The sequence below is a fragment of the Castor canadensis genome, chromosome 16, assembly GCF_047511655.1.
Source record: "Castor canadensis chromosome 16, mCasCan1.hap1v2, whole genome shotgun sequence".
In the NCBI taxonomy this organism is placed as follows: domain Eukaryota; kingdom Metazoa; phylum Chordata; class Mammalia; order Rodentia; family Castoridae; genus Castor; species Castor canadensis.
The window spans coordinates 29,674,156-29,697,322 of record NC_133401.1 but is presented as its reverse complement, the minus strand read 5'-3'; the positions used below and the strand labels follow the sequence as shown (position 1 = coordinate 29,697,322).

The 23,167-nt window shown below is 42.2% G+C and overlaps 2 protein-coding genes across 3 annotated transcripts in view; both read right to left on the bottom strand.

The window, feature by feature from the left end:
• Zfp28 (ZFP28 zinc finger protein) overlaps positions 1-18,364 on the bottom strand; it is a 50,826-nt gene extending 32,462 nt beyond the window's left edge. For both annotated transcript variants that reach the window (XM_074058468.1, XM_074058467.1), the window contains exons 1-2: positions 18,318-18,364; positions 15,020-15,109 (exon numbers count right to left, since the gene is read on the bottom strand). The gene's annotated coding sequence lies outside the window, so the exon portion shown is untranslated. The remainder of the gene's footprint in view (positions 1-15,019; positions 15,110-18,317) is intronic.
• On the bottom strand, positions 958-18,367 carry Znf471 (zinc finger protein 471). Its single transcript, XM_074058471.1, has 5 exons — positions 18,318-18,367; positions 15,020-15,109; positions 10,819-10,945; positions 8,940-9,035; positions 958-7,175 (listed from the first exon to the last, which is right to left on the bottom strand). The coding sequence occupies exons 2-5, from the start codon at positions 15,026-15,028 to the stop codon at positions 5,557-5,559; spliced, it is 1,851 nt and encodes a 616-aa protein (XP_073914572.1). The 5' UTR covers positions 15,029-15,109; positions 18,318-18,367; the 3' UTR covers positions 958-5,556.
• Between the last annotated feature and the right edge of the window lie 4,800 nt (positions 18,368-23,167).

Below are 23,167 nucleotides of genomic sequence, written 5' to 3'. Positions count from 1 at the left end.
ATGACCCTGTGTTCTATCCCTGCTGTGTAGCTGGGATTACAGCAGCAAACTGACAGGATTATTGTTTGATGGGGTCTCACTTTTTTCCCTGGCTGACCTGGAGCCACCATCCTCCTGATCTGTTCCTCCCAAGAAGCTGGGATTACAGGCTTATGTCACTGCACCTGACCCCCTTATTTTCCTTTTTTTTTTTATGTACTTACCTTGGCTGCAATTCTTTTGAGAATTTGGGGGAAGAAAGGTCACTGTGGTGTTATGGAAGGTTATTCCACAGGGGTGACCAGACACATGTCCATGCATCCAGGTCTGAGGACAGGGTGAAAGGCAGTTTCTAGCAGGGGTGATAAGTGGCCTGAAGCCTCCTGACCAGATCTGACATGTTTTCAGACACAAAACAAAGTAAAATCTTAGTGACTATCGATTTCATTTCTAGAGATTTACCAGTGATCACAACCACTTACGTATTCCTATAAACAATCAATAATGTGCCACAAAAGGCTTAACATTCAGCTCCCTAAGGGACAGATATGTGCATACCTTTCTGGAGTTTCCTACAGATTTTACTCCTAAAATACATGTAATATATACATACATTATTTACGCATGGATATATTTACACACACACAGCTTAGCAACCAGCTCACAGAAGACCTGTAAATAACAATCAGCTCCTTCGAGCCAATGTTAGCTACCCTAACACCCCACTGAATCGACTGCCTAGTGAGCAGCTGCCACCTGATGTCTGGCTTTCCTTGGCTCCCCCATTTGCATCACAGACTTGAAATCCCTTCCCCAAACTGGTCCTCTTCCCAGCATACCCAGCATTGAAGGTTGGCCAGCAAAGCACTTTGTAAAGGTGATGATGCTCCCAGGGTTTTGGCTGAAGGTGAGTAAGAGCAGCTCAGACATGAAGGAGAAAATTCAGCATCTTAACATTTTCCAAGTCCTTCCTGTATATGATGAAAGATAATCACTGGGCTGTCAGTGCCTTCTAGTACACTTTTACTATACATAAGACTTCATAGATTCGCAAAGCAGGAAGCTGTACAGAAGTAGCACATTATATATGTAACTCCCAGTATTTGTACATGTTAATAAATTCAGCCCAATTCAAAATTTTGTGCCAACCTTTCAGATCAAGCACTATCAAACCCAATTCCTATAATTGTTGTTTAGATTCTGGTGGAAATTTTGGTAAAATTTTAGGGGTCTTTAAAGATCTTTTCACTATTTTTCCCACAGACATCTTGAACTTGTGGGCTCAAGTGGTCTTCCTACTTCAGCCTTCCAAGTAGCTAGGACAAGTATGTACCATCACACCTTTCTTAATTTCTTTCTTTACTTTTTTTTTTGTGGTACTGGGGCTTGAAATCAGTGTATCACACTTGTTAGGCAGGCAATCTTACTGCTTGAGCCACTCCAGCAGACCTTTTTTTGTAATGGGTATTTGCAAAATAGGGTCCTGAGAACTTGTTAGCCCACGCTGGCTTCAATCCTTGATCCTCCTGATTTCTGACTCCTGAGTAGCCAGGATTACAGGTGTAAGCCACTGGTATACAGCCTTCTTTAATTTCTTATACCAATCTATAGACCACTTTAAAATTAGATTTGTTCTATTTCTTTAAACCAGTAAAACCAAAATAAGGGAACTTGGTTAGCTTTCATCCATTGCAAAGCAAAATTAGGTGATACAGTTTTTTAAGGTTTCTTAGGGGTTTCAAATTTTAAAATTTCCCTAGTTCTCCCTTAAGTCCTGGTTCCAATAACCAGGATATTGAATGTTGTTAACTAATGTGAAACGTTTTACCTGTGAGAGCTGTGCACTCAGCTGACCCTGGAGCTCAGCAACTCACGGGCTCATTCTCAAGCACTTAGTAATCATGGCCACACAGCAACAATAAAGAGATTCTTTGTCTTGTGATAAAGTTGTTCTTTCCCTTGCTTCACAGTGACAAGTATCTCTCATCAACTTTCAGTAGGCAACAGTCTAGACCACAGCTTATTACACGTTTCACTGTTCCTAGCAAGACATGCTACTTTCATGGCACAAAATATAACCAGGCACCTTACAACATTTTCCTCCATTTCATCCAATGACTAAATTTAAAATAATTTATATTCCCCAAGGGTCTCTTTCTTGAAACCCATTTAATTGTGCCATTTTCTGTGCTGGTTAATTCTCTTTGGTTGAGAGCAAAAGAAACAGATCTAATTGCAAAATGTTGGTAAGATACAATATGGTGGAAAATGAGCCAGTCACTGGGCTCTGGAGAGCACAGCAGCAGGAACTCACACATCATCTTTAGATCCTGCCCAAGAATGACCCACACCCAACACCCTCCAGTATTTCAAGGTGAGTACCTCATTGGATTTGAATGAAGGGTGGACAAAAGGCGACTCACAAAAACTCATGGAATGATAAGAGAGCAGCTCATCCTGACCCTAAAGGAACACATTTTTGTATGCATTTATTTGTGTGTGCATGGTTTCTATTTATATTTTTAACTTGTCATTATTTTATGTTTTCTATATTTCTATAATTTAACTTTATAACATGAACTAATGACTATGTAATCTTATTAACTGTGAAAATTACTTTCAAATCATAAGCAAGACATTTTTGTGAGTTGCCTCATTCTTTTCAGTAATTGCAGAGTAATCTGCTGAATTGACTCCAAATTTACTAGTTCTAGGCAATTAAGCACTTCCAAAATGTTCATAATTCTACTATGGGCTTATGCATCTACATTTGTGCACTTGTGTATTTTGAGGAAATAAATTTCAAGATACAGAATTGTGGCAAAGGGTGACTACATTCAGAATGTTGACAGATAATGCTAGGTCGCCTCTAAAATGGCTTTCCTCTAATCTCTTCTTCCAGTATTTGAAAGGATGGTTCCTCAGATCTGCAGTGATACTGGATATTGCCCAACCTTTCAACCTCAAGTTTCTGCTGGTTGATGAAGGTAGTGAGGTAAGGACTTTTAAAGTTTACAAAATTGAGAAACTTTTTGTGTGTGTGGTATTGGGGATTGAACTTCAGGGCCTACATCTTGAGCCACTCCACTAGCCCATTTTCTATAATGGGGCTTTTCAAGATAGTGTCTCACAAACTATTTGTCTGGGCTAGCTTCGAACCGTGATCCTCCTGATCTCTGCCTCCTGAGTAGCTAGGATAACAGGTGTGAGCCATCAGCACCCAGCTAAGAACCTAATTTATTTGACTGTTCCAAGTTCATTACCAGAGTTGTGTGTGAATTGATGTCTTAGGTTGTGAGTTTTGTCCTTACTCCTTTCCCACAGTTCTTGCTACATGGTTTCCAGGTTCCATGTCCTGCTCACTAGCGATAGAGTGACTGCCTAGTAAGCACAAGGCTTGAGTTGAGTTTCATCTCCAGAACCACCAAAACCAAAAAAGGGGGACACACTCTGAGAAATGTGTCATCAGGCGACTTCAGAGGGTGAACATCAGAGTGTCCTTACACAAACAAGATAATGATGACAGTGACAGTATATTGCGTGTCTCAAACATTAAGTAGCAAACAACCATACTGCCTCCTATTTGGTCCTTAATCCACACTGAAAGAGCTTCTCTGTGAGGGTGAAGTGTGAGCTGACTTCATTTACAGTTGGTAATACTCAAAGGCCATGTAATCCAAATCTCCCAAGGATACACCAAAAATATCACTTTTACAATAAACCATATTCATGGGTATATGTTTTTCAAATTTTTCCTTCTAATTCTTGCCTAATTACAACTCTACATGATTTTCAGAACAAAACTGTCAATATAAAAATCTCTTACAGGAATTGTGGTTAGAATCGAGCAAATGTGCAAACACCTTTGTGCACAAAGCTGCAGAAATGGACACTTTATGATCCCAATTCAAAGCCTCCGCTTTGTCAAGAGATCAAGAATTTCCTTTTCATATACAACCCTGACTAAATTCACTGTTAATGTTTTTCCCTCAGTTTGAGATCAGAGTTGGCTTACCCTATTAAAGCACTACATGTTCAATCTTGTTTCTACATTCTAAAACAGATCAATGGTTCCTTGGAAGTTTAGGATCTGAGAACACAGTATTGAAACTCAAGTTCTCTGTTTCTTCTGTTAAACATTAGTCATGTTTATTTTTTGCCTTGACTATTTATGGTCTTGCATATATTCTCCTCCAGCAAACTCTAATTCTTTTGTCCCAGTATTAACCAGAGTTCTCACCACTTCCTGAAACATGTTCTATGTATCTGGTCATATTTAATTTCCTTACCAAGAAGAGAACACATAGCTTTAGTTATTGTCAGGAGAAAGCTACCACATCATCATAGTAAACCTTAAAACTACTACATGTCCTAATCGTCACCCACCAGAACACTTTCATTTTCAAAACTGTTATGATTGTCTAGTGTTGATTCACTGTTCTCCAGAGTTCACTGATTAAAAATAATTTTTCTGAAGAACATTGGTCTAACACATTTGCCAAGCACTTTGCATGGCTCAGTATAATGAAGTTTTATATTGTCTTGGTGTCCATTCTAAATAAAGTTTGATTTTTTCTCATGCTGGAAGCAGCAGTGTTTCTGGTTCCACACAGTACCCCAGTGGCTCAAGCTAGTGCCAGCAGTAAGAACTTAGAAGCATCTCTCCTGTCTAGCACATTGGCCTCCCTCACCACTTTCTTAAAATGGACAATTCAGACATTTGCCTGAAAATTTCATGGCCCATACTGCAGATAGACTGTGCAGATATGTTAAAGTGACCACTTTTCAGTCACAACATGACCTCCTGGAACTCATGCCTGTTTGTTTTAACCCAACAACTGAAACGCCTCAAGGAAAACCTGTGTGGACCCAGTAAAGGCATAGGTCCATGTGTCATTCTCACTTTTCTAGTGCTCCTTGACCTCCCTGTATGTGGTATCTACTGTGCTGTGCACAGATGGGCAGTCATGATGTAACTCTTTATATGCATCAATTAAAAATTTTATAGCAATGGGTTTAAGAAGAAAACATTTTTTAAAGATCCTTGTGACTATACATATGAAAAATGAACTCAAAAGGGACAAAAGAGGTGCAGAAACCAGTTACAGATGACTGAAATAGTTCAGGTGAAATGAAACAAATGTGTTTTGGATTCTGTCAGTGGGAATCAATAGTGGATGAATTCTAAAAACACTTAGCAGACAGATGCACAGGACTTGGTACCACAGGGAGTAAGGAATGGCTGAGATGACTCTGTAACACAAACCCACTAACCATGAGTGATGTACACATTTTGTCTGTGGACTTTCCCATGCTCCCTACATTCATAAGCACACTCTCTCTCCAGTCTGAACTCTTCCATGTAGATAAAGGTGTCCAGTCTGACAGAAGGGTCTCCTCATTCCTCACATTCTTATGTTTTCCTTCAGGCTGAACCCTCTGATGAATGGTAAGGACTGATGACATACTGAGGGCTCTCCTCACTCCTCACATTCTTATGCTCTCCTTCAGGCTGAACTCCCTGATGAATGGTAAGGACTAATGACATACAAAAGCTTTGCCACATGCACTGCATTTTTAAGTTTTTTTTCCAGTATGACATCTTTGGTGACAATTAAGGGACGACTTTGTCCTGAATGCCTTCCCACATTTAAGACATGCATAGGGCTTTAGGCCAGTGTGAAGTCTCTGATGCTGAGCACGGCTTGAGCCATCACCAAATGCCTTTCCACATTCAGTACATTTATAGGGTTTCTCTCCAGTATGAACTCTTTTATGTCTTATAAGGTAGGCAGCATGGCTGAAGGCCTTACCACATTCATTACACTCATAAGGTTTCTCTCCTGTATGAATTTTCTGATGCCTGGCAAGATAGGGCCTCCTTTTGAAAGCTTTACTACACTGTGGACATTCAAAGGGCTTTTCTCCTGTGTGGGTTCTCTGGTGAGTGGTCAGTTGTGAGCTTTCTCTAAATGCTCTTCCACACTGCTTACATTCATAGGGTTTCTCGCCAGTGTGAATCCTCAAATGAACAGCAAGGTGTACACTCTGCCTAAAGGCTTTCCCACATTCCTTGCACTCATAAGGTTTCTCTCCAGAATGTACTCTCTGATGTCCAGTGAGTGACAAACGATGACTGAAGGCCTTCCCACAAACATCACATTCATAAGGTTTCTCTCCTGTGTGAATTCTCTGGTGGACAGTCAGGGATGAACCACTGCGGAAGGTCTTTCCACACACATTACATTTATAGGGTTTTTCTCCAGTATGAACTCTCCTGTGCAGAGTGAGTCCTATGTGAACACTGAAGGCTTTCCCACAATCAATGCACTCAAAAGGTTTCTCTCCAGTATGATATCGTCTAAAGTGACGAGTGAGGGACCTGTTATACCTGAAGGCTGATCCACACTCAATGCACTCATAGGGTCGTTTGTCACTGTGACATCTCTGGTGTTGAGCAAAAGTTGAGCTATCCCTGAAGGCTTTCCCACATTCCTTACATTCATAGGGTTTCTCTCCAGTGTGGATCCTCTGATGCTGAGCCAGGTGTGAAGGCTGCCTGAAGGATTTCCTACACTCCTTACACTTATATGGTTTTTCCCCAGTATGAATCCTTTGATGCACAATAAGGTATGCATTCTGGCTGAAGGCCTTCCTACACTCCTTACATTCAAAGAGTTTCTCTTGAGTGTGTGTTCTGTGATGCTGAGCAAGGTGGTGGCTCTGTTTGAAGGCTTTTCCACATTCCTTACATTCATAGGGTTTCTCTCCAGTGTGAATTCTCTGGTGAACAGTAACAGAAGAGCTATGGGTGAAGGTTTTGCCACATTCATTACATTTGAAAAGTTTCTTTTCTACATAAACTTTGTTTTGTTTTTGGACCTTGGAATTTTTGGAGAAACTTTTCTTACTGGACCTGGACTCATAAATATTCTCTTCTACATTGCCTGGGTGGACAAATTTCTCACATTTGGTACCTTTGCAGTTGTTTCCCTTAGTGAGGGTTTTTTTGAGAGTTTCTTGCCTGCTAAATGTCTTCTGACTTACCATCTGATTCTCAAAAGGGTTTTTACATTTCCAGTTTTTTCCAAAAGTGGAAAACTCAAGTCCGAAGTTTGGAATTCTCTCCACTGACACATCATCACACATGAACTGCTTCAGAGATAACCCTTGTGTCTCATATGTAGGTGCCCCGTCTGAAAGATGCCAAAGAATAAAGGTTTCCTTTATCATGGGCTGTCAATAAAGGAAACATGTAATGTGAGAAAGGTAATTTAGTTGGGCTCTGGTGGCTCATGCTTGTAATCCTAGCTACTTGGGAGGCTGAGATTGGAAGAATCACATTTTCAGGCCAGCCTGGGCAAGACTCCATCTCAGTGGAAAAAAAGCTGGGCAAGGTGGCACAAGCCTGTCATGCTAGCAATAGTGGGAAGCATAAAGTAAGAAGATTGTGGTGCAGGCTGTCCTGGGCAAAAAGCGAGACTCTATTTCCAAAACAATCAGACAAATAAGGGCTGGAGACTTGGCTCAAGTGGTAGAGTGCCTGCATAGCAAGCATGAAGGCCTGAGTTCAAAACCTAGTACCACCAGAAAAAAAGAAAACTAATTTTTATGTTAATTTATATTCACTGTATCCCACAAAATCTATCATAGTCAAGCATCTCAACTGGAAAATATGCAAGGAAGTCCAAGAGAGGAAGAGCACTGTGGTAGTCAATCTTGACTGTCAACTGAATTGGACTGAGAGACACTTAGGAGGTTAGAAGAACACAGCTCTGTAAGCTGTAAGAACACTTCCAGAGCCAATTAACTAAGTGGGGATGAATGTGAGCGGTCATCCCATAGACATGGAATAAAGGGGAGAAGTAGGAAGCCTGGTAGCACAGGCATGCTTTCTTTGCTTCCTGTCTGCTACAAGATGAGCAGCGTTCACTCCCATGCACCTCCTCCATAATGTTTCTGCCATGCCACAGGCCTAGGAGCAATGGAGTAAGTCAACCATGGACTGAAACCTCTGAAATTGTGAGCCAAACGAAATCCTTCATCTCTCAAGTCATTTATGTTAGGTATTTTTTCACAGTAAAGAAAGAGCTAACACGAGCATATAAAAGAATAGAAGAAAATTAGCATGGGATCTGAGGTCCTAGAGAAGAGAGCTGCAGTGATGATGATATTGCATACCAGACTATAAATTACGCTTCCCTCCTATAATGTCTCCCACTTTGAATCGATTTGTATACACAGTTAGGTTAACTTTTTAAAATACCCATATCATCCTATCACTACAGCTGCTCAAAAATCTCTAGACACAGAGAAACCATACACACTGTGCTTTGTGATTTCCCTTGGGATTCAGGTGCAATCCTGCAGTGATCTTTTCATAATCAGAAAATGGTGTTTCTGGGATCTAGCCTCTACATGTTTGTGTTTCAGAGCATCAAAATCTTTAGTTATCACAGATCTCTGGACTTCGGTCTGCATATTAAAGGATTTTCCCACTCATTTTCATGCTTTCAACAACCTAGGGAGCATCACTTCTCAGGCCAGTTCTTAATGGGGTTTTGTTGTTTCCCTTTTTGCAAAACAACTTAGAGAAAAGAGAGTGAAATAGACGAGAAGACAACTGTGGAGACTATGCCAAGTAATAAAACTTCATTTTCTCCCTAGGCCTGTAACTCTTAAGCAGTTTCTGAAGCTGAGTGTGGTGGTGCATGAGTATAATTCCAGCTACTCAGGAGGTGGAGTCAGGAGGATCAAGAGTTTGAGGTTAGCCCAGGCAATGTTATGGAGACCCTGACTCAAAACCAAAAAGGGCAAGGGTCATAGCTTAAGTGGAAGAGTGCTCGCCCAGCATGCGAGTCTCTGGATTCAATCCCCTGAGAAGCCTAAGTGAGGAGGTAGACCTTCCAAGATGGCCCAGCCTTCCTCTAGGAAGGATTTCCCTGGTTTTCCCATCTCACCTGGCAAAAGACTTCTTGTCATCTTATGATTCTCCTCCCAAGGCTCTTTTCCTTGCTCCAATAAGGAGATTACATAAGGCTTAGAAATACAAACTCCTGCATATAAAAAAGACACAAATATTGTCCATGTTTTGAGTTATTTCAGGACTATAAACCAGTTACTTAATTTTGAAATGACTACATTATAGGAATGACCACAAAAGACCACATGAAGGGCAAACTACATAAAGTTCTGGAATGATCTAGTGGAACTGCCAATAGTCAACTTTAGAGAAGATGAAGTATTTTCTCAGGGGCTGGGGAAAAGGCAGACCTTTAGCACAGTATTTTCTAAGGCTCACTGGAAAGTACTAGGTGAGGTGCTTTTTTTAAATAGGCCCCAAAGGACAATTTGGAGTTTGAGTCAAGACAATTGCCTGTTTAAAAAAATTAATAATTTTCAGAGGACTATGATAGAATCCAGTCTCTACAGTGTTTTAATTATAATGTCCATGAAAATCCAAAATTACTTGACATAGGAGAGACGGAACAGTGAATCATACAGAGAACAAAATGTAATCAATGGGAACCAGCTCTATAATAACACAGATGTTGGAAAGAGCAAACAAGAATTTTAAAACTCAAGAGTGTAAAGGAAAATATTCTTGTGATGAAAGCACAAACAGGAAAATTCAGCAGAAAAACAGAATGTACAAAAAGAACCAAATGGAAATTCTAGGACTGAAAATGCAGTATCTTAAACTTGAAAATTCACTAGATAGATTTAATAGATATTAAAGAGAACAAGGATAGCCAGTGAACTTGAAAGATAATCAATAGAAATGATCTAGTCAAAAAAACATAGAAAAAATTTTAAAAGTGAAGAAATCTTCTATGGCTCAATGTCAAAGAATCTAACTTGGCTAGAATTGAAATTCCATAAGAAGTTAGAGCAAAAAATTATTTAAAAACCTCCCATATTTGGTCAAGACATAAATTTAGTTTCAAGAAACTCAACAGGGCTGACAGAGTGGCTCAAGTAGTACAGCACCTGCCTAGCAAGTGTGAAACCCTGAATTCAAACTCCAATACCACCACTACCAAAAAAAAAAAAAAGAAAGAAAAAAGAAACTCAGCAAGATAGAGATGATAAGAGGCCTATAGAGAACAGAAAGCTAGTTTAGAGAGCTGGTCTAGGTCTTAGCAGCATCCATATTAGTCTCCCTAAGAGTGAGCACCTGAAGTTATATTCACAGTTTGTGATTTACTGATTTATCACAAATTGATAGAAAGATACAGATTTGATTGAGGCCAGCCAGAGCAAAAAGTTAGTGAAACCCCCATCTCAATCAATAAGCCAGGTATGTGGTCCCAAATATTCCTGTGGTCCCAGCTACATGATTGGCTGTGGTTTGAGGCCAACTGAGGGCAAAAAGAGGAGACCCCATGTGAAAATAACTCAAGCAAAAAATGGCTGGGGGTGTGGCTCAAGTGGTAGAACACCTGCCTAGCAAACTCCAATACTGTCTCCCCCCACACACCCAGGCAAAGATACAGAATTGAAAAGTGAATTTATAGTAATCAAGATAAGCTCTTGGTGAGCCCTGTTACTACGTACTAGTGAGAACAGTAATACTGTAGGACAGAGAAGACACTGGAGAAGAGGGGCAGAGTAAGAGTCCTATTGTGCCCATGTTCCTAACTGCCCAAAGGTAAAACCATGGAGTATCTGATGCACATCAAATTCACTGACTAAATCTAAAACTTTCATCAGCCCCTCAATATCCTCTTTGTTTCCATTCTGATCCACACATAATAAAACTAGTTTTAATAGTAAACAAAAATGGTAAAGGGTCCTTAAGGGTAGATTCTGAATTTTACAGCGGGGAAAGATCCTCACCCACTGCTACTAGGTTTTGGTAGTTCTCCAACACCACGGTCCTGTATAAATTCCTCTGAGCAGGATTCAACCTCTCCCATTCCTCCTGGGAAAAGTTTATTGCCACATCTTTGAATGTCACCAAGTCCTGAAATGACACAAATACATTTTTGACCAACCAGTGCTCATGTCCACACACAAATTCAAGTTGAAGTGCTCAAGTGTCTCTAATTTATGTGAAAAATAGTCCCTGGAAGAGATGTTTAATGGCTGGCAGCCCCTAGGGAGCTTCAGAGTGGAGGCTGGTCACCTCATACACCAAGGCAGGATTAGAGGGTTGGGACTTTTCAGCAGTACCCACCAACCTTCAGGGAGAGGACAGGAGTTGTAACTTCAGTTGGTCACTAATGAATTGATCTGTCATGTGTATGTAATGAAGCCTCCGTAAAACTCCAACAGGACAAGATTCAGAGAACTTCCAGACAACTGACTGTGTGGAGGCTCCTGGAGGGTGGTGCACTCAGAGAGGCATGGAAGCTAAGCCTTCCTTCCCTCATACCTGGCACTATATCTCTTCATCTATATTCTTTGTAATAGCCATTATAATAACCCAGTAAACCTGTTTCCCTGAGTTCTGTGAGCCACTCAGCAAATTAACTGAACCCAAGGAAGAGGCTGGGAAATCCTGATTGGTCAGTAAATCAGAAAGACATGGGATGAAAAAGTAGGGCTTTTTGGTATGAGTCTTGGGAATTGAGCCCCCGGCATGTACAATGGCATTCCCTCTAGGTTGACAGTGCCAGAAATAAATTGGCTAGGGGACGCCCAGCTGGTGTCTGCTGCAGAACTGATTGCTTGCTTGCTGGTGGGGACAAATCCCCACCTTTTGAGGTCATGGACGTGATCAGCATTGTGAGAGGACTGAGTCCTTTGTTTTTCAACATAGGAACTTTAGGAAATGTACATTCCTTTAAAAGTGCTTGATTTTCATATAAATATACAAGTTTCTCCAAGCTTCATTGTGAACTGCTGGTGTCCTGAATTCTAGTTTTCACCTTCTAGTTAGTTGAGAACTAACGATGGCTGAACAACCATTTCACATCTTCTTAGAAAATTAAATGAGATGAATTTATCATCACAAGCAAAAGGTGGTCAAATATTTGGTACAATTTGGTCACTCTTCAGGAATGTATGCTTTGGCAGTTCCCGCTGAAAAAATAAACTTGATTGCTTTTGATCCTGGTTCAATAATATGATATGTATACTAGCAGACATTCTCCAATGTTTATACGGGTATCTTAATATACCTGTATACCTATGTATATATGTACACATATTCATTTAATTTATAATCAACATGTATATATATACGAGTTATAAAATTGTTTAATTTATAATCAAGATATATGTAATACAGTGTTTTTCTTTTGCATTTATTGATGAAGTAAACTCTAACTGATAGACTTTGAAGAGCTTAGAATTTTTTCAGAAGGAAAGCATTTATTGTAAGCTCTCAGGTAAGTTATGGAATCTCCAAGAGAACCTGGGTTTGGATACTACATAGTCAGGACAGAAGCCCAGTTACACAAGGATAGGCTTTTCCAAAGAGCTCCCTCTCAGCAGCACTAGGAGTTGAGCACCTAACACACCAGGATTTCTGACCAGTAGAGTTCAGTCATAGCTGCCTCAGAAGAACTAAACTGCTCTGCCAACATGCTGACCACAAAATCCTATTTCTCTGAAGAATGCCTCTGCTTCCTGATGCTGAATTCTGCCTTCCATGTCTTGTATTGGAAGCTTCAGCCTAGGGGCAATATAAATCATAGATAGAACTCTACTTGGAAGGGAGTTTGAATAATGTAGTTTTTAACTTTCTAGTGTACCACAGTACACTGGAAGGGAGTTGAAGTGGGTAATGAATTTGAGAATTTGCACTACTGGCCACAATATGCATTCTCAGCCAGCAAAGAAGATAATCTAAAATTTATCTGGGGAAATTCCAAAATTGATTGATGTAACATAGTGTTATGATTTGGATATCAAGTGCCCACCCCCACAAAATGCTTATGAGCCAAAGGCTTGGTGGATCCAAGCATTCAAAGGCAATTGGATCACCAAGGCTCTGACCTAATTGATGTATTAATCCACTGATTGATTAATAAATTTGTGGCATTATTGGGATTGAGGGAAAGTTTCTGAGATGGGGTGTAGTTGGAGGAAGTAGGTCAATGAGGGTGTGCCCTTGGGAGCTATATCTTGTTCAGGCCCTTTCTCTCTCTCCCTCCCTCCCCACTCTTGTCTGTCATAGAGGGACCAACTTTGTCTACCATGCTCTTTCATCATGGTAGGCTGCTTCATCACAAGCCCAGAAACAATGGAGCCAAGTGATGTAGACTGAAACTTCTGGAACCATGGCCACAGTAAAGTTTTCCTCCTTTAAATTGTTTCTCTCAAGTTTTTGTCACAGTGATAAAAAACTGACTAATACACATAACAGTTTCCTTAGTGGGTAAATGTATTTAGTGGTGGGAAAACATGGCATTTAAAGACCAGCAGATCTGTCTGGCTGCTAGTTGTTCTGAGTGACAGCTCACTGGGAGGTGGAGCATGGGAACTTTGTTAAATGAATCACTCACTTTCATGTGTGTTGGAAATTTTACATTAAGAATGTGACAAGATATTAAGTCCATTCTGGCATGAAGTAAATCAAAATTCTATATAAACAGCATATGATATAATGATTTTACATGTACACGTTATTTTTTTTAAAAAGATCTATCATTGATTTATATGTACAATAAAACTAATAGTAAAGTAAGAAAATATTCAGGAGACAAAAAACAGGCCACAACATTAGCAAACTTCATTTAGTTTATAATCAGCTTTATTGCTACTTTTTTGGCATACGTGTTGAACATATGCTGACATTGACTATACAGTAGGCCAACAAAGCCTCTCAAAATTTAAAATCCAAAGATTTTTCAGTGCATACCTATCCAGGATTCAGTACAATTAAAAGCTATGACAAGATGAATTGTATCCAACTGAAAATTAAAACAAGCAGAAAATAAAGTTAAATCAGTAAATGTGGGAAGCAAATGTTGGAAAATGAAGATTCTCACACACTGTGGCCAGTGCAGCCTCTTTGGGAGGCAGGTTGGCAGTTATTAGAAATTAAATATATCACACCCCAAAAATGGAAAAAAATTAAAATGTATATCAACTGGTGAATAGATAAACAAAATGTGGAATTTTTCAGTTTCAATGGAATACTATTCAGCACTACAAAGGAATGAAATGTTGATACACACTACAGCATGAATGAACCTTAAACATATTACACTAAATGAAAGAAGCCAGACACAGAAAACTATATATGGCACAATTTCCTTTATATGAAATGTCCAGAAAATACAAAGCCATAGACAGAAAACAGATCGGTAGTTGGTTGAGGTGGGAACAGGTATTAACTGTAAAAGAGCTACTGAGCATGCCGAGGCAGGAGAACTGCTTGAGTCTGGGTGTTCTAGACCAGCCTGGACAACAAAGTGAGAACCCCAGCTCAAAAGAAAAGAAATTCCTCTCACCCATGGGTGAGCGGATGTAGGAAAACAAACTCAATCTTTCCTATATTCTCACAACATGAAATACTTCTGTGACCTCTGGTCCCATGATATGTGAGGATTTCTCCAGCTAGGTGTCCTCTAATGCTATCCAATGCTGACACTAAATAATTAGAAATAGCCTCGGAGCCCATAGGGTGAGGGCTGAATCTCACCAGACCTCCCTTGCTCCCCACGCTAATTACAAGCTCCAGGCTGTTTGTTGAAGGCCATAGAGACTTGAACAAAAATTCAGGCAGAGGGATAATTCCTGATGTCATCTATGTACAGGGGAGGGACACTGGATGTACATTTAACTTGAACCCAGCTCACTGGCACTGAGGTATCTCTATTCCATATAACAGAGACCAAATCTTCTCAAAAGAGTCAGTGCAGAATACACAGTAGGAAGAAGAAGGGGTTTAGAGTAGGCTCTATGCCTCCTTATCCTTAGCAATTACTCACCTACTGGGCAGCTGAAGTTAAGGACAGTATGCTCTGGGAGAAGTGGGGCCCAGGCCCTTGGAGAAGACTGCTAATCAGATAATTTTCAAAAGGAGCATTATTAAGCCTAATCAGCAAGGCTCTTATCATGGAGGAGAAAGAAGATACCAACTAACCTGAAACATGGTTCGCCTAGTTCAGCCGTTGTTTCTGCCTTTCCTCCTGGTTTCTCTCTTAGAGAACAGCACTGTCCTGGGAGAGCCAGCCTGGAGGAAGAAAAAGGATAGTAAGATCTAGGTCTTTGTCTTCCCAGAAACACAGCCTAAAAACTCTGCCTTCCTCTTCTTCCCAGCCTCCTTTGGTTCCATACCTACATAACTGGGTGATGATAGGGCACTGAAGGAGAATAACTTAAAACTCTGTTTCTCCTATACTCAAAGTCCTCAATTTTTCTCCACAAGCTGTTTTCCCACTATTTGGTCTTATTATGAATAAAAATAATAAGAGATGCAGTAGGTACTCCATGGAGACTATATTCTCTTTATTTTTGTAATAGTCCCACAAAATAGTCATTTCCTCAATTTTGTAGGTAATGGTGGAATCATTCCCTTTTTGGGTCTCTGCTTCATGCTTTGAAATAGTCCACAATTTGAAATCAGACTCCTAAGTGCCACCAGAGGCCAGGGATATTGTCTTCCACACAAACCCCCAAGGCCTTTACTTTCTTCTCACTCTGGAACAATGGAACCTTTATCACTGAATTCTGCCAACTTCATTCTCATCTCTGCCCTCAGCTCATTAATTTCTCCTCTGTCACTCAAATTTGAGGGTGTCCCCTGCTATAGTCAGGAGTTCCTGACTCCTGTCAGGAACTCTTGGATCAAAGAAGCTCTTACTTCTTACTGGAACTCTTGGATCTAAGAGTCTTATACCATCAACAAAAAATTCCAAACAACCATATACATAAAGAATTCAATGCTGGTCAGGCACAGTGGCTCACGCCTATAATCCCAGCTACCCAAGAAACCAAGATAGGGAGGATTGAGGTTCTAGGTGAGTCAGGCAAAAAGTTATCCATCTCAGTCAATAAGCCAGGTGTAAGACCACAGGCATAGTCCCAGCTATGCAGGAAGCATAGGTACAAAGATCACAGTCCAAGGATGACTCTGGGCAAAAACACAAAATCCTACCTGAAAAATAAAGCAAACGAGGACTGGAGGCGTGGCTCAAGTGGAAAAGTGCCTGCCTAGCAAGCACAAGGCCCTGAGTTCAAACCCCAGTATCACAAAAAAGAAGAATCTAATGGTATCAATCTTAAAAACAGTCTTCCCATATTCACTATAAGATCTCACAGAAGACATAGTCACTAACAGGAAGGCACATCACAGTTATATACCTTGTGATCTCAGACAAGCATTTGTTGGGTACAAACACACATGGTGACTCACAGACATCTTCACACACCCCAATCTTATTCTTTCCCCTCTCTCACCTTTTATCTCTGTCTTTCTCATGTGCACACTCCACAGCCTGCCACAGGCTACATACACATGCATACACACATACATTACACACATAACACACATACATACACACACGTACACACATTCTGGTCTTTCACATTCCAATTCCTTTCACACACACTGCAGTCTCTTACTAGTCTCTCTCGTATGTGCATATACACATACCCTCATATGGCTTCACAGACCAGAAACACAGACATAGTCCAGTCTCACTGCCCACTGGTCTCTCTCACACACTTAGACAAATGTACCCTGGTTCTCACATCCTAGGCATCTCTCTCTCTTTCTCTCTCTCCCCCCGCCATTCACCCATTCCAAGGCTCCTCATACTTACTGATCTTTCACACACAGGCACATCCATTTCTCATACACACAGACATACCCTGGACTCACACCCTCAATATTCTGACAGTCTAGTTTCCAAAAGACACTGTGACAATACAGGGGAAAACCAAACTCAATTTCTCCTCTCTCAGAGTACAGAACACTTATGACACAAAATTTGTGGGAGCTTTCTGCACACACAAAGCAAGTAATCAATTCTTCAGCAGACATCATTTGGTTGTCCTCTAATCAAATTCAGTTCGACACTATTTACCTGAAGGTAGCATCAGACCCCACAAGTTAAAGGCTCAGTTCTCAGGGTTGCCCCTCCCTTTTGATGCCAGTTGCAAATCCCAGAATTGCTTTAGAGTGACTAGCTATAAACTGGGATTCCTGTGATCACCCCTTGGGTTCAATTAATTTGCTTGAGTGGCTCACATAATTCAAGAAAACACTTGTTTATCAGTTTATTATAAAGAGTATTACAGGGCTTGGTTTAAAGCCCAGTGGTAGAGTGCTTGCCTAGCACGAACAAGGCCCTGGGCTCAATTCCCAGCACCAGACAAGGAAAGAAGAAAGAACAGAAAAAGAGAGAAAGAAAGGAGAGAGAGAGAGAGACAGAGAGACAGCGAGAAAGGAAAGGGAGGGAGGATGAAGGAGAGAGGGAGGAAGGACAGAGGAGGGAGGGAAGGAAGGAAGGAAGGCAGGGAGGCAAAAGAGGGAAAAAGAAAAAAGAAAGGAAAGAAGAGAGGGAGGGAAAGAGAGAGAAAGAAAGGAAGGAGGGAGGGAGGGAGGGAGGAAAGGCAAGGAGGAAGGAAGGGAGAAAGGGAAGGAGGGAGGGAGGAATGAGAGATGGAGGGAGGACAGGGGAGGGAGGGAGGAAGGAGGAGAGAAGAAGGGAGGGAAGGAAGGGGAAGAGAAAGGAAAGAAAGAAGGGAGGGAAGGAAGGAGAGAAGGAGGAAGGAAAAAAGAAGGGGTGGGAGGACGAAGAGGAAGAGAAAAGGAGGAAGGGAAGGAAGGAGAAAAAGAAAAAACGAAGGGAAGGAAGAAAGAAAGGAGGGAGGGAGGGGAGGAAAGAAAGGAAGGGGAAAGAAAAAGAGAAAGGAGGACAGAAAGGAAAATAACCAACAATACAACAAAAGAGTAGATATGCACCGAACAGCTATGGGGAGAGGAGTGCCACTGTCCGGGACCTGCGGCCTTTGCTTGGGGTTTCCATACGTTCTCGGGGTCATAAGGCACAGATGAGGATGCTGCCCGGGGGCGGGGCAGAAGAACCAAGCCATTTATTAATCTAGAGGTTCCAAGCATTTTAGAATTCCGGCCCAGGGGTCACAGCCCTACTGTTACCTATTTCACCATTACCTCTCACATTCAATACGAATTCCCCCCAGCTCTACTCGAGTTTCCGTCGTGCACATCCACGCCGACACCGCAGGCTCGCGGCCCAGAGTGTAACCGGCAGCCTGGCCTCGCGCTCGGCCTGGGCTCTCCGCACTCCCGCCACGCTGTGCAGGAGGACGCACCCCTCGGGCCTCTGGGAAACGTGGCCAGCCGGTGGCGATGGGGGGCGAGACGCGACTCCCCGGACACTTCACCACGGCCCGCGTCCCCTGCAGCTACTCACCAGCTTCCTCTCCAACCCAGACGCTGTCAACCTCTGGCCACTCGGAGCTGACACTGAGGTTCCCAGTGCGCAGGCGCCGTCCCGCTCCAAGCGGGCGGGGAGGGGCGGAGTCTGACGCTGGGGGCGGGGTTTAGTGGCGAGGGGCGTGTTCTTGGCGACTGCGTAGTGAGTGGAGGGGAGGAGAGCGTCCTAGCGTGCGTGACTGCGTGCGCACATGTTCATGCAGAGGGCGTGGCCCAAGCTTTCTGGCTAAGGGTGGATTGTGCGCAGGCGCATAGAATGCGCTCTCCCCTTCCACTGCTTGGAGACCGGAGCGTCCCTAGTTACCCGGCCTTTGTGTCGCAGAGGGGTATGCGGCTCAAGTATGCTGTTTTGTGACATCGTCTGTGCCCCTGTGACCGTGCTGTCGCTTGAATGCGGCCGTTGATTCCTGTCCGTGGAAGTGTTATCTGAGTTAACAGTAAGAAGAGTCACTGGGCCCCCCAACTGTAATCACCTCTGTGACTCCAGCAAATCAACACATTTCTCACCTACAAATGGTAAACTCAATATTAGTATTATGAAGTGGTGAATAAGACGATGTCTTCAGAACCAGGCTACTAGGATTGGACTCCGTTCTGCCCCTTGCCAGAGTGGAAATTATCTGAAGGACTAAGAAAACTGTGGAATTAGTACATGTATTGAAGAAATTTTTTAAAAACCATTCGGGAGGACACAGCAAAGAATGAAACACAATCCCCTGCCCTGATCATAACCTTCAAGCGGATGGAGACAGATCACAAATGAATAAAGTAAAAAGAGTAACAAATGGCAAAAAGGGCAAAGAAGTAATACAAGGTAGGGAAGAGTAGATTGTACTGTATGGATTTTTCTATGTTCAGTATATTATAATGTCTTAACATCTCAAGAAACCTAACACAGAAGATATCCCCTGTAATTCAATTCAACTCATATACCTGGAGATTGAGGATTTAGTCCCATAAAACTTCACCTTGCTGTGATACCAACAAGAAACTCAGGTTACCTGTGTTTCTAAATGAGTCTAAACCAGGGTTTCCATGATCTCCCCCTGCCTAGGTTCAATTAATTTACTAGAATAAACAGATCTCAGGGAAACATTTGTTGGTTTGTTTGGCTTTTTTCCCTTGATGTTGTTATCTGGTACTGAACCCAGGTAGAGTGCATGCTAGGCTAGGGCTCTCCCACTTCAGCCATACCCTCAGATCTTTTGTTTTAATTTTAATTTTATTTTGGTGGTATTGGAGTTTGAACTCAGGGCATTGCACTTGCTAGGCAAGGGCTCTATCATTTGAGCCACACCCTGCCCAGTAGTTTTTATTTTTTTGTTTTTGAGATAGGCTCCCAGTCTGAGCTTTCCCAGGCTGGCCTGAAACTGAAGATCTTCCTGCTTTTGCTTCCCAAGTAGCCAGGAGGTGTTTACAGGTTCATTACAAACAGTCTTTTAAAGGACACAGATGAACAGTCAGATGGTTACATAAAGCAAGGTCTGGAAGGGTCCTGAGCACAGGAGCTTCTAACCTTATGGAGTTGGGTTGGGCAACCCTCCCCAGCATGTGGCTGTGTTCCTGTTCACCTTTCTGAAAGCTGTTGCATGTTTTTATGGAGACTTCATTATGTAGTCATACTTGATTAGATTATTGAGCATTGGTGATCAACTCAATCTTCAACCCCTCTGCAGAGATGGGAATATGAGTTGTAACTCTCTGAGCACCTGCCTGGTTCCCCTGGCAACCAGTCCTCACTCTGGTTATCTAGGCACCTTAAAAAAAACATCACTTCATTGGGTTGGAGGCATGGTTCTAGTGGTAGAGCACCTGCCTTGCAAGTGCAAAGCCCTGAAAAACATTACATCATTAACATAAAACTCAGGTGAGGTTAAAACGGGCATGTTATAAATAACAAAAAATGGTCTTTCAATTTCATTGTTCCAGAAATATACTGAAAGAAGATAGACAGACAGTAGATAGATAGACAGATAGATAGATAGTGCTTAATTACTGGTAATTGTTAGGTCGACGCTGATGGGAAGGCCAAATTGAAGCCAAATAATAAAGCAAGCAGGCTTTAAGCAGGCTTTATTGAGAGTGCGCTCTCGGGCGAGGTTCACCGTCCCCAAAGAGCAGGGCCGGAGAAGTCGCGCCGGAGAAATGGCAGCCCAGTTTTTATATCCTGGGTGAAGTCAAGAGCTTAAGGTATTATGGGGCATCGGGATAGGTCGAGGTTTGGTGGGGAGGAGCTCGGGGTAATATGGGTCAGGACCCATTGCCTGCCAGCAGGAATTGCCATGCTAATCATGAAGGGAAGGAGGGGATGGAGTGGAAAGTGAGCAGAGAGTCCCTGATCACCATGGGGTGGCTGCCCACCGGCCAAACAGTAATGTTAATGATAAACTTTTACTGTTTTCATACCTCTTAATGTTTATTTTTCTTTTAAGTAAGTTAAGATATCTATTAGACCTTCCCTGGTGCCTTGAGTGTAGGACTATCTGCCAAGAAGTCAGCCAAACTGCCCTCACTCCAGCACCCAGCACTGGCTCCTCTGAACACTCCATGGATACCTTGAAGAAGCTACATGGTAACTGCAACTGCTTCCTGCTGAAGTGCAACTCTAGTTCCAGAGGGCACTGTCCCAGCCATGACAGTTTCAAATAGCTTGAGCCTGACTTTTTGCCATCATAAGCCTTGATAAACTCTGGATAACAATTTCTACCCAGGTCTGTGATTGGTGCAAATACAGACCTTCATTGCATGAGCAACTGCTGTGATTGGTACAAGTGTGGTCCTTCATTTACATGAAGAATTTATGCCATAACCGGTGCAAACATAATCCTTATGAAGGACTACTATGATTGGTGCAAGCATCCTTGCCATGCCTCCTTTTGGACTGTATAATTAGGCTGTTTCACTTAGTTTTCCTGCCAGACAAGAGACACCCTCCTGGGCTGCCCTCTGGTGTTGCAATATTAGGACTATAAAAGGCTTCTCTTGAGTGGTCTTTTCCTACCTACTTTCCATCTTTCTCATTAGTAGAGAGGGCTGAGCTGGTAATATGAAAACGGAAGGTGGCAGCAGCAGGGGTGGCAGTGGCAACAGTGGCAGTAACAATGAGAGGGCAAGCTGAAGAATTCCAGAGAGTGCCCAGGGCTCAAATAATGGGTGATGGACTCAAGAGGGCTGGGAAGAATTGAAAATAAGAAACACAGACCCTGTCACTGGAAGAATTCCAGAAGCTATCAAAGGGCTGAATGTCATAGACACCCTAGTCCCAAGAGCTGTAACGCTAACTGCTGTCAAGGGCCAGAAATCCCAACATCCTAACCTTGAGAGCTGTAACACTTGTTGCTGTAGAGCTGAGGGTCCCTGCACCAAGGCTTGTGTGAGAGCTATAACACTAGAAGGTGCCGTCTCCTATTGTTTGCTGCTGCCTCTAACTACTGCCAGAAGCTAAGGATTAGAAAAGCTGCCATGTGCTGGGATCACTGGTGGTGAAAGCCCAGAGTACTAGCCACCAACCTGAGTCCCCAGAGTCATGTCTCCAGGTTCTCAAGTCTGGAGCAGTAAGACCCTAGTTCTCAGGGACTGAGACTGTAAGCCTCACGGTCTGCCACTCCAGTTCCCAAGCCTTGGACACCCAAGGGCAGGGATTGCCAGTACTGGAAGAACTCCCACACAGAGTAAAAGGAGCCCAAGCAGCTGGTTATAACAGACAGATAGATGATGGTATAGATGATAAATAGATAGGTAGATGATAGATGGATGCCTAGATAGATAAATAAAGATATAGTTGGATAAAATCCTCATTAATGGTCCCACCATCCAAATCTGTTTTTCTCCCTCTGACTGCCTGCACTTTCCCAAGCTCCCAGACAGAGGATAGTCTGTGTAGTCTTATGGTATCTTCTGTAGCTCTTCTCATGCATGTATTAAACTCCTTGAATCTGTATTTCTGTAGGGAGAAAAATGTTGGAATACCACTGACAGATGTCACAAACTTGGGGAGCCCCAAGTAGGTAAAAGAGTTTACCGAGACCAAGAGTAAAAGAAAATAGATTTATTAGGATGCCATTAGAAGAGATAAATGGCGCACTGCTACCCAAAGGAGCATAGTACAGGGAGACAAGGTTTAGAGTAAGTTTTATAGCTCAAGCTAGGCCAATTTGATTGGCCGTCTCCACTTTTGTGGACCCTACTGATTGGTTGTTTCTTCTTGGGATCGTGGTTTGAATTTCTCATGCATGGCATCATCTCTCTTCCATCTAGGCCTTGCAAGGGGCTGGATCCAACCCACCCCCCATTTCATCTGTTCCTTGATATTCCTTTGTCTGCCATGTCTCCTTAAAGTGGAGGCCTCGTCCACAGTGGGGTTAAACCATGATTATGAGAAGGAAAACTAAAGTGAGCTTGAATCAATGTCTACTGAAGCTGGATGTGTAGCTCGGTGGTGAAGTGCATGCCTGCATTTGGCCATGAGATGTATCCCCAGCACTGCAAAAACAGTCTGGTGAAATTGATGCTGTATGTGTGTCCTATGAACATGTCCACAAAGGAGCAGAGGAGGTTGTCACAATCAGGGATTGCCGCATAGAAGGGTGATACTGGTCCCTCCCTGGGTGATCCTAAAATAAATTAATATAATAAATATCATATCATATTATATCATATCAATCAATCATATATCAATCCCTGGGTGAAAAAGTTAGTAATGTTTCAGGATAAGTGGCCAGAGCCAGAGTGCTCCGTGAGTTTCTCAGTACAACACCACCACCTGCTGGAAAGAGTTGTTAAGTACACTACGTTCCCTCCACTCCTTGTTTTTATTTTTATTTTTTT

What these genes read in the sequence shown, in the direction of transcription:
- Znf471 (XM_074058471.1), bottom strand. An exon ending in CCAAAACCTAGTAGCAGTGG is followed by an intron (nt 9,036 to 10,818) that starts GTGAGGATCTTT and finishes TTTTATATGCAG; the next exon opens with GAGTTTGTATTTCTAAGCCT. An exon ending in GACAAGAAGTCTTTTGCCAG is followed by an intron (nt 7,176 to 8,939) that starts GTGAGATGGGAA and finishes GGCATCTTTCAG; the next exon opens with ACGGGGCACCTACATATGAG.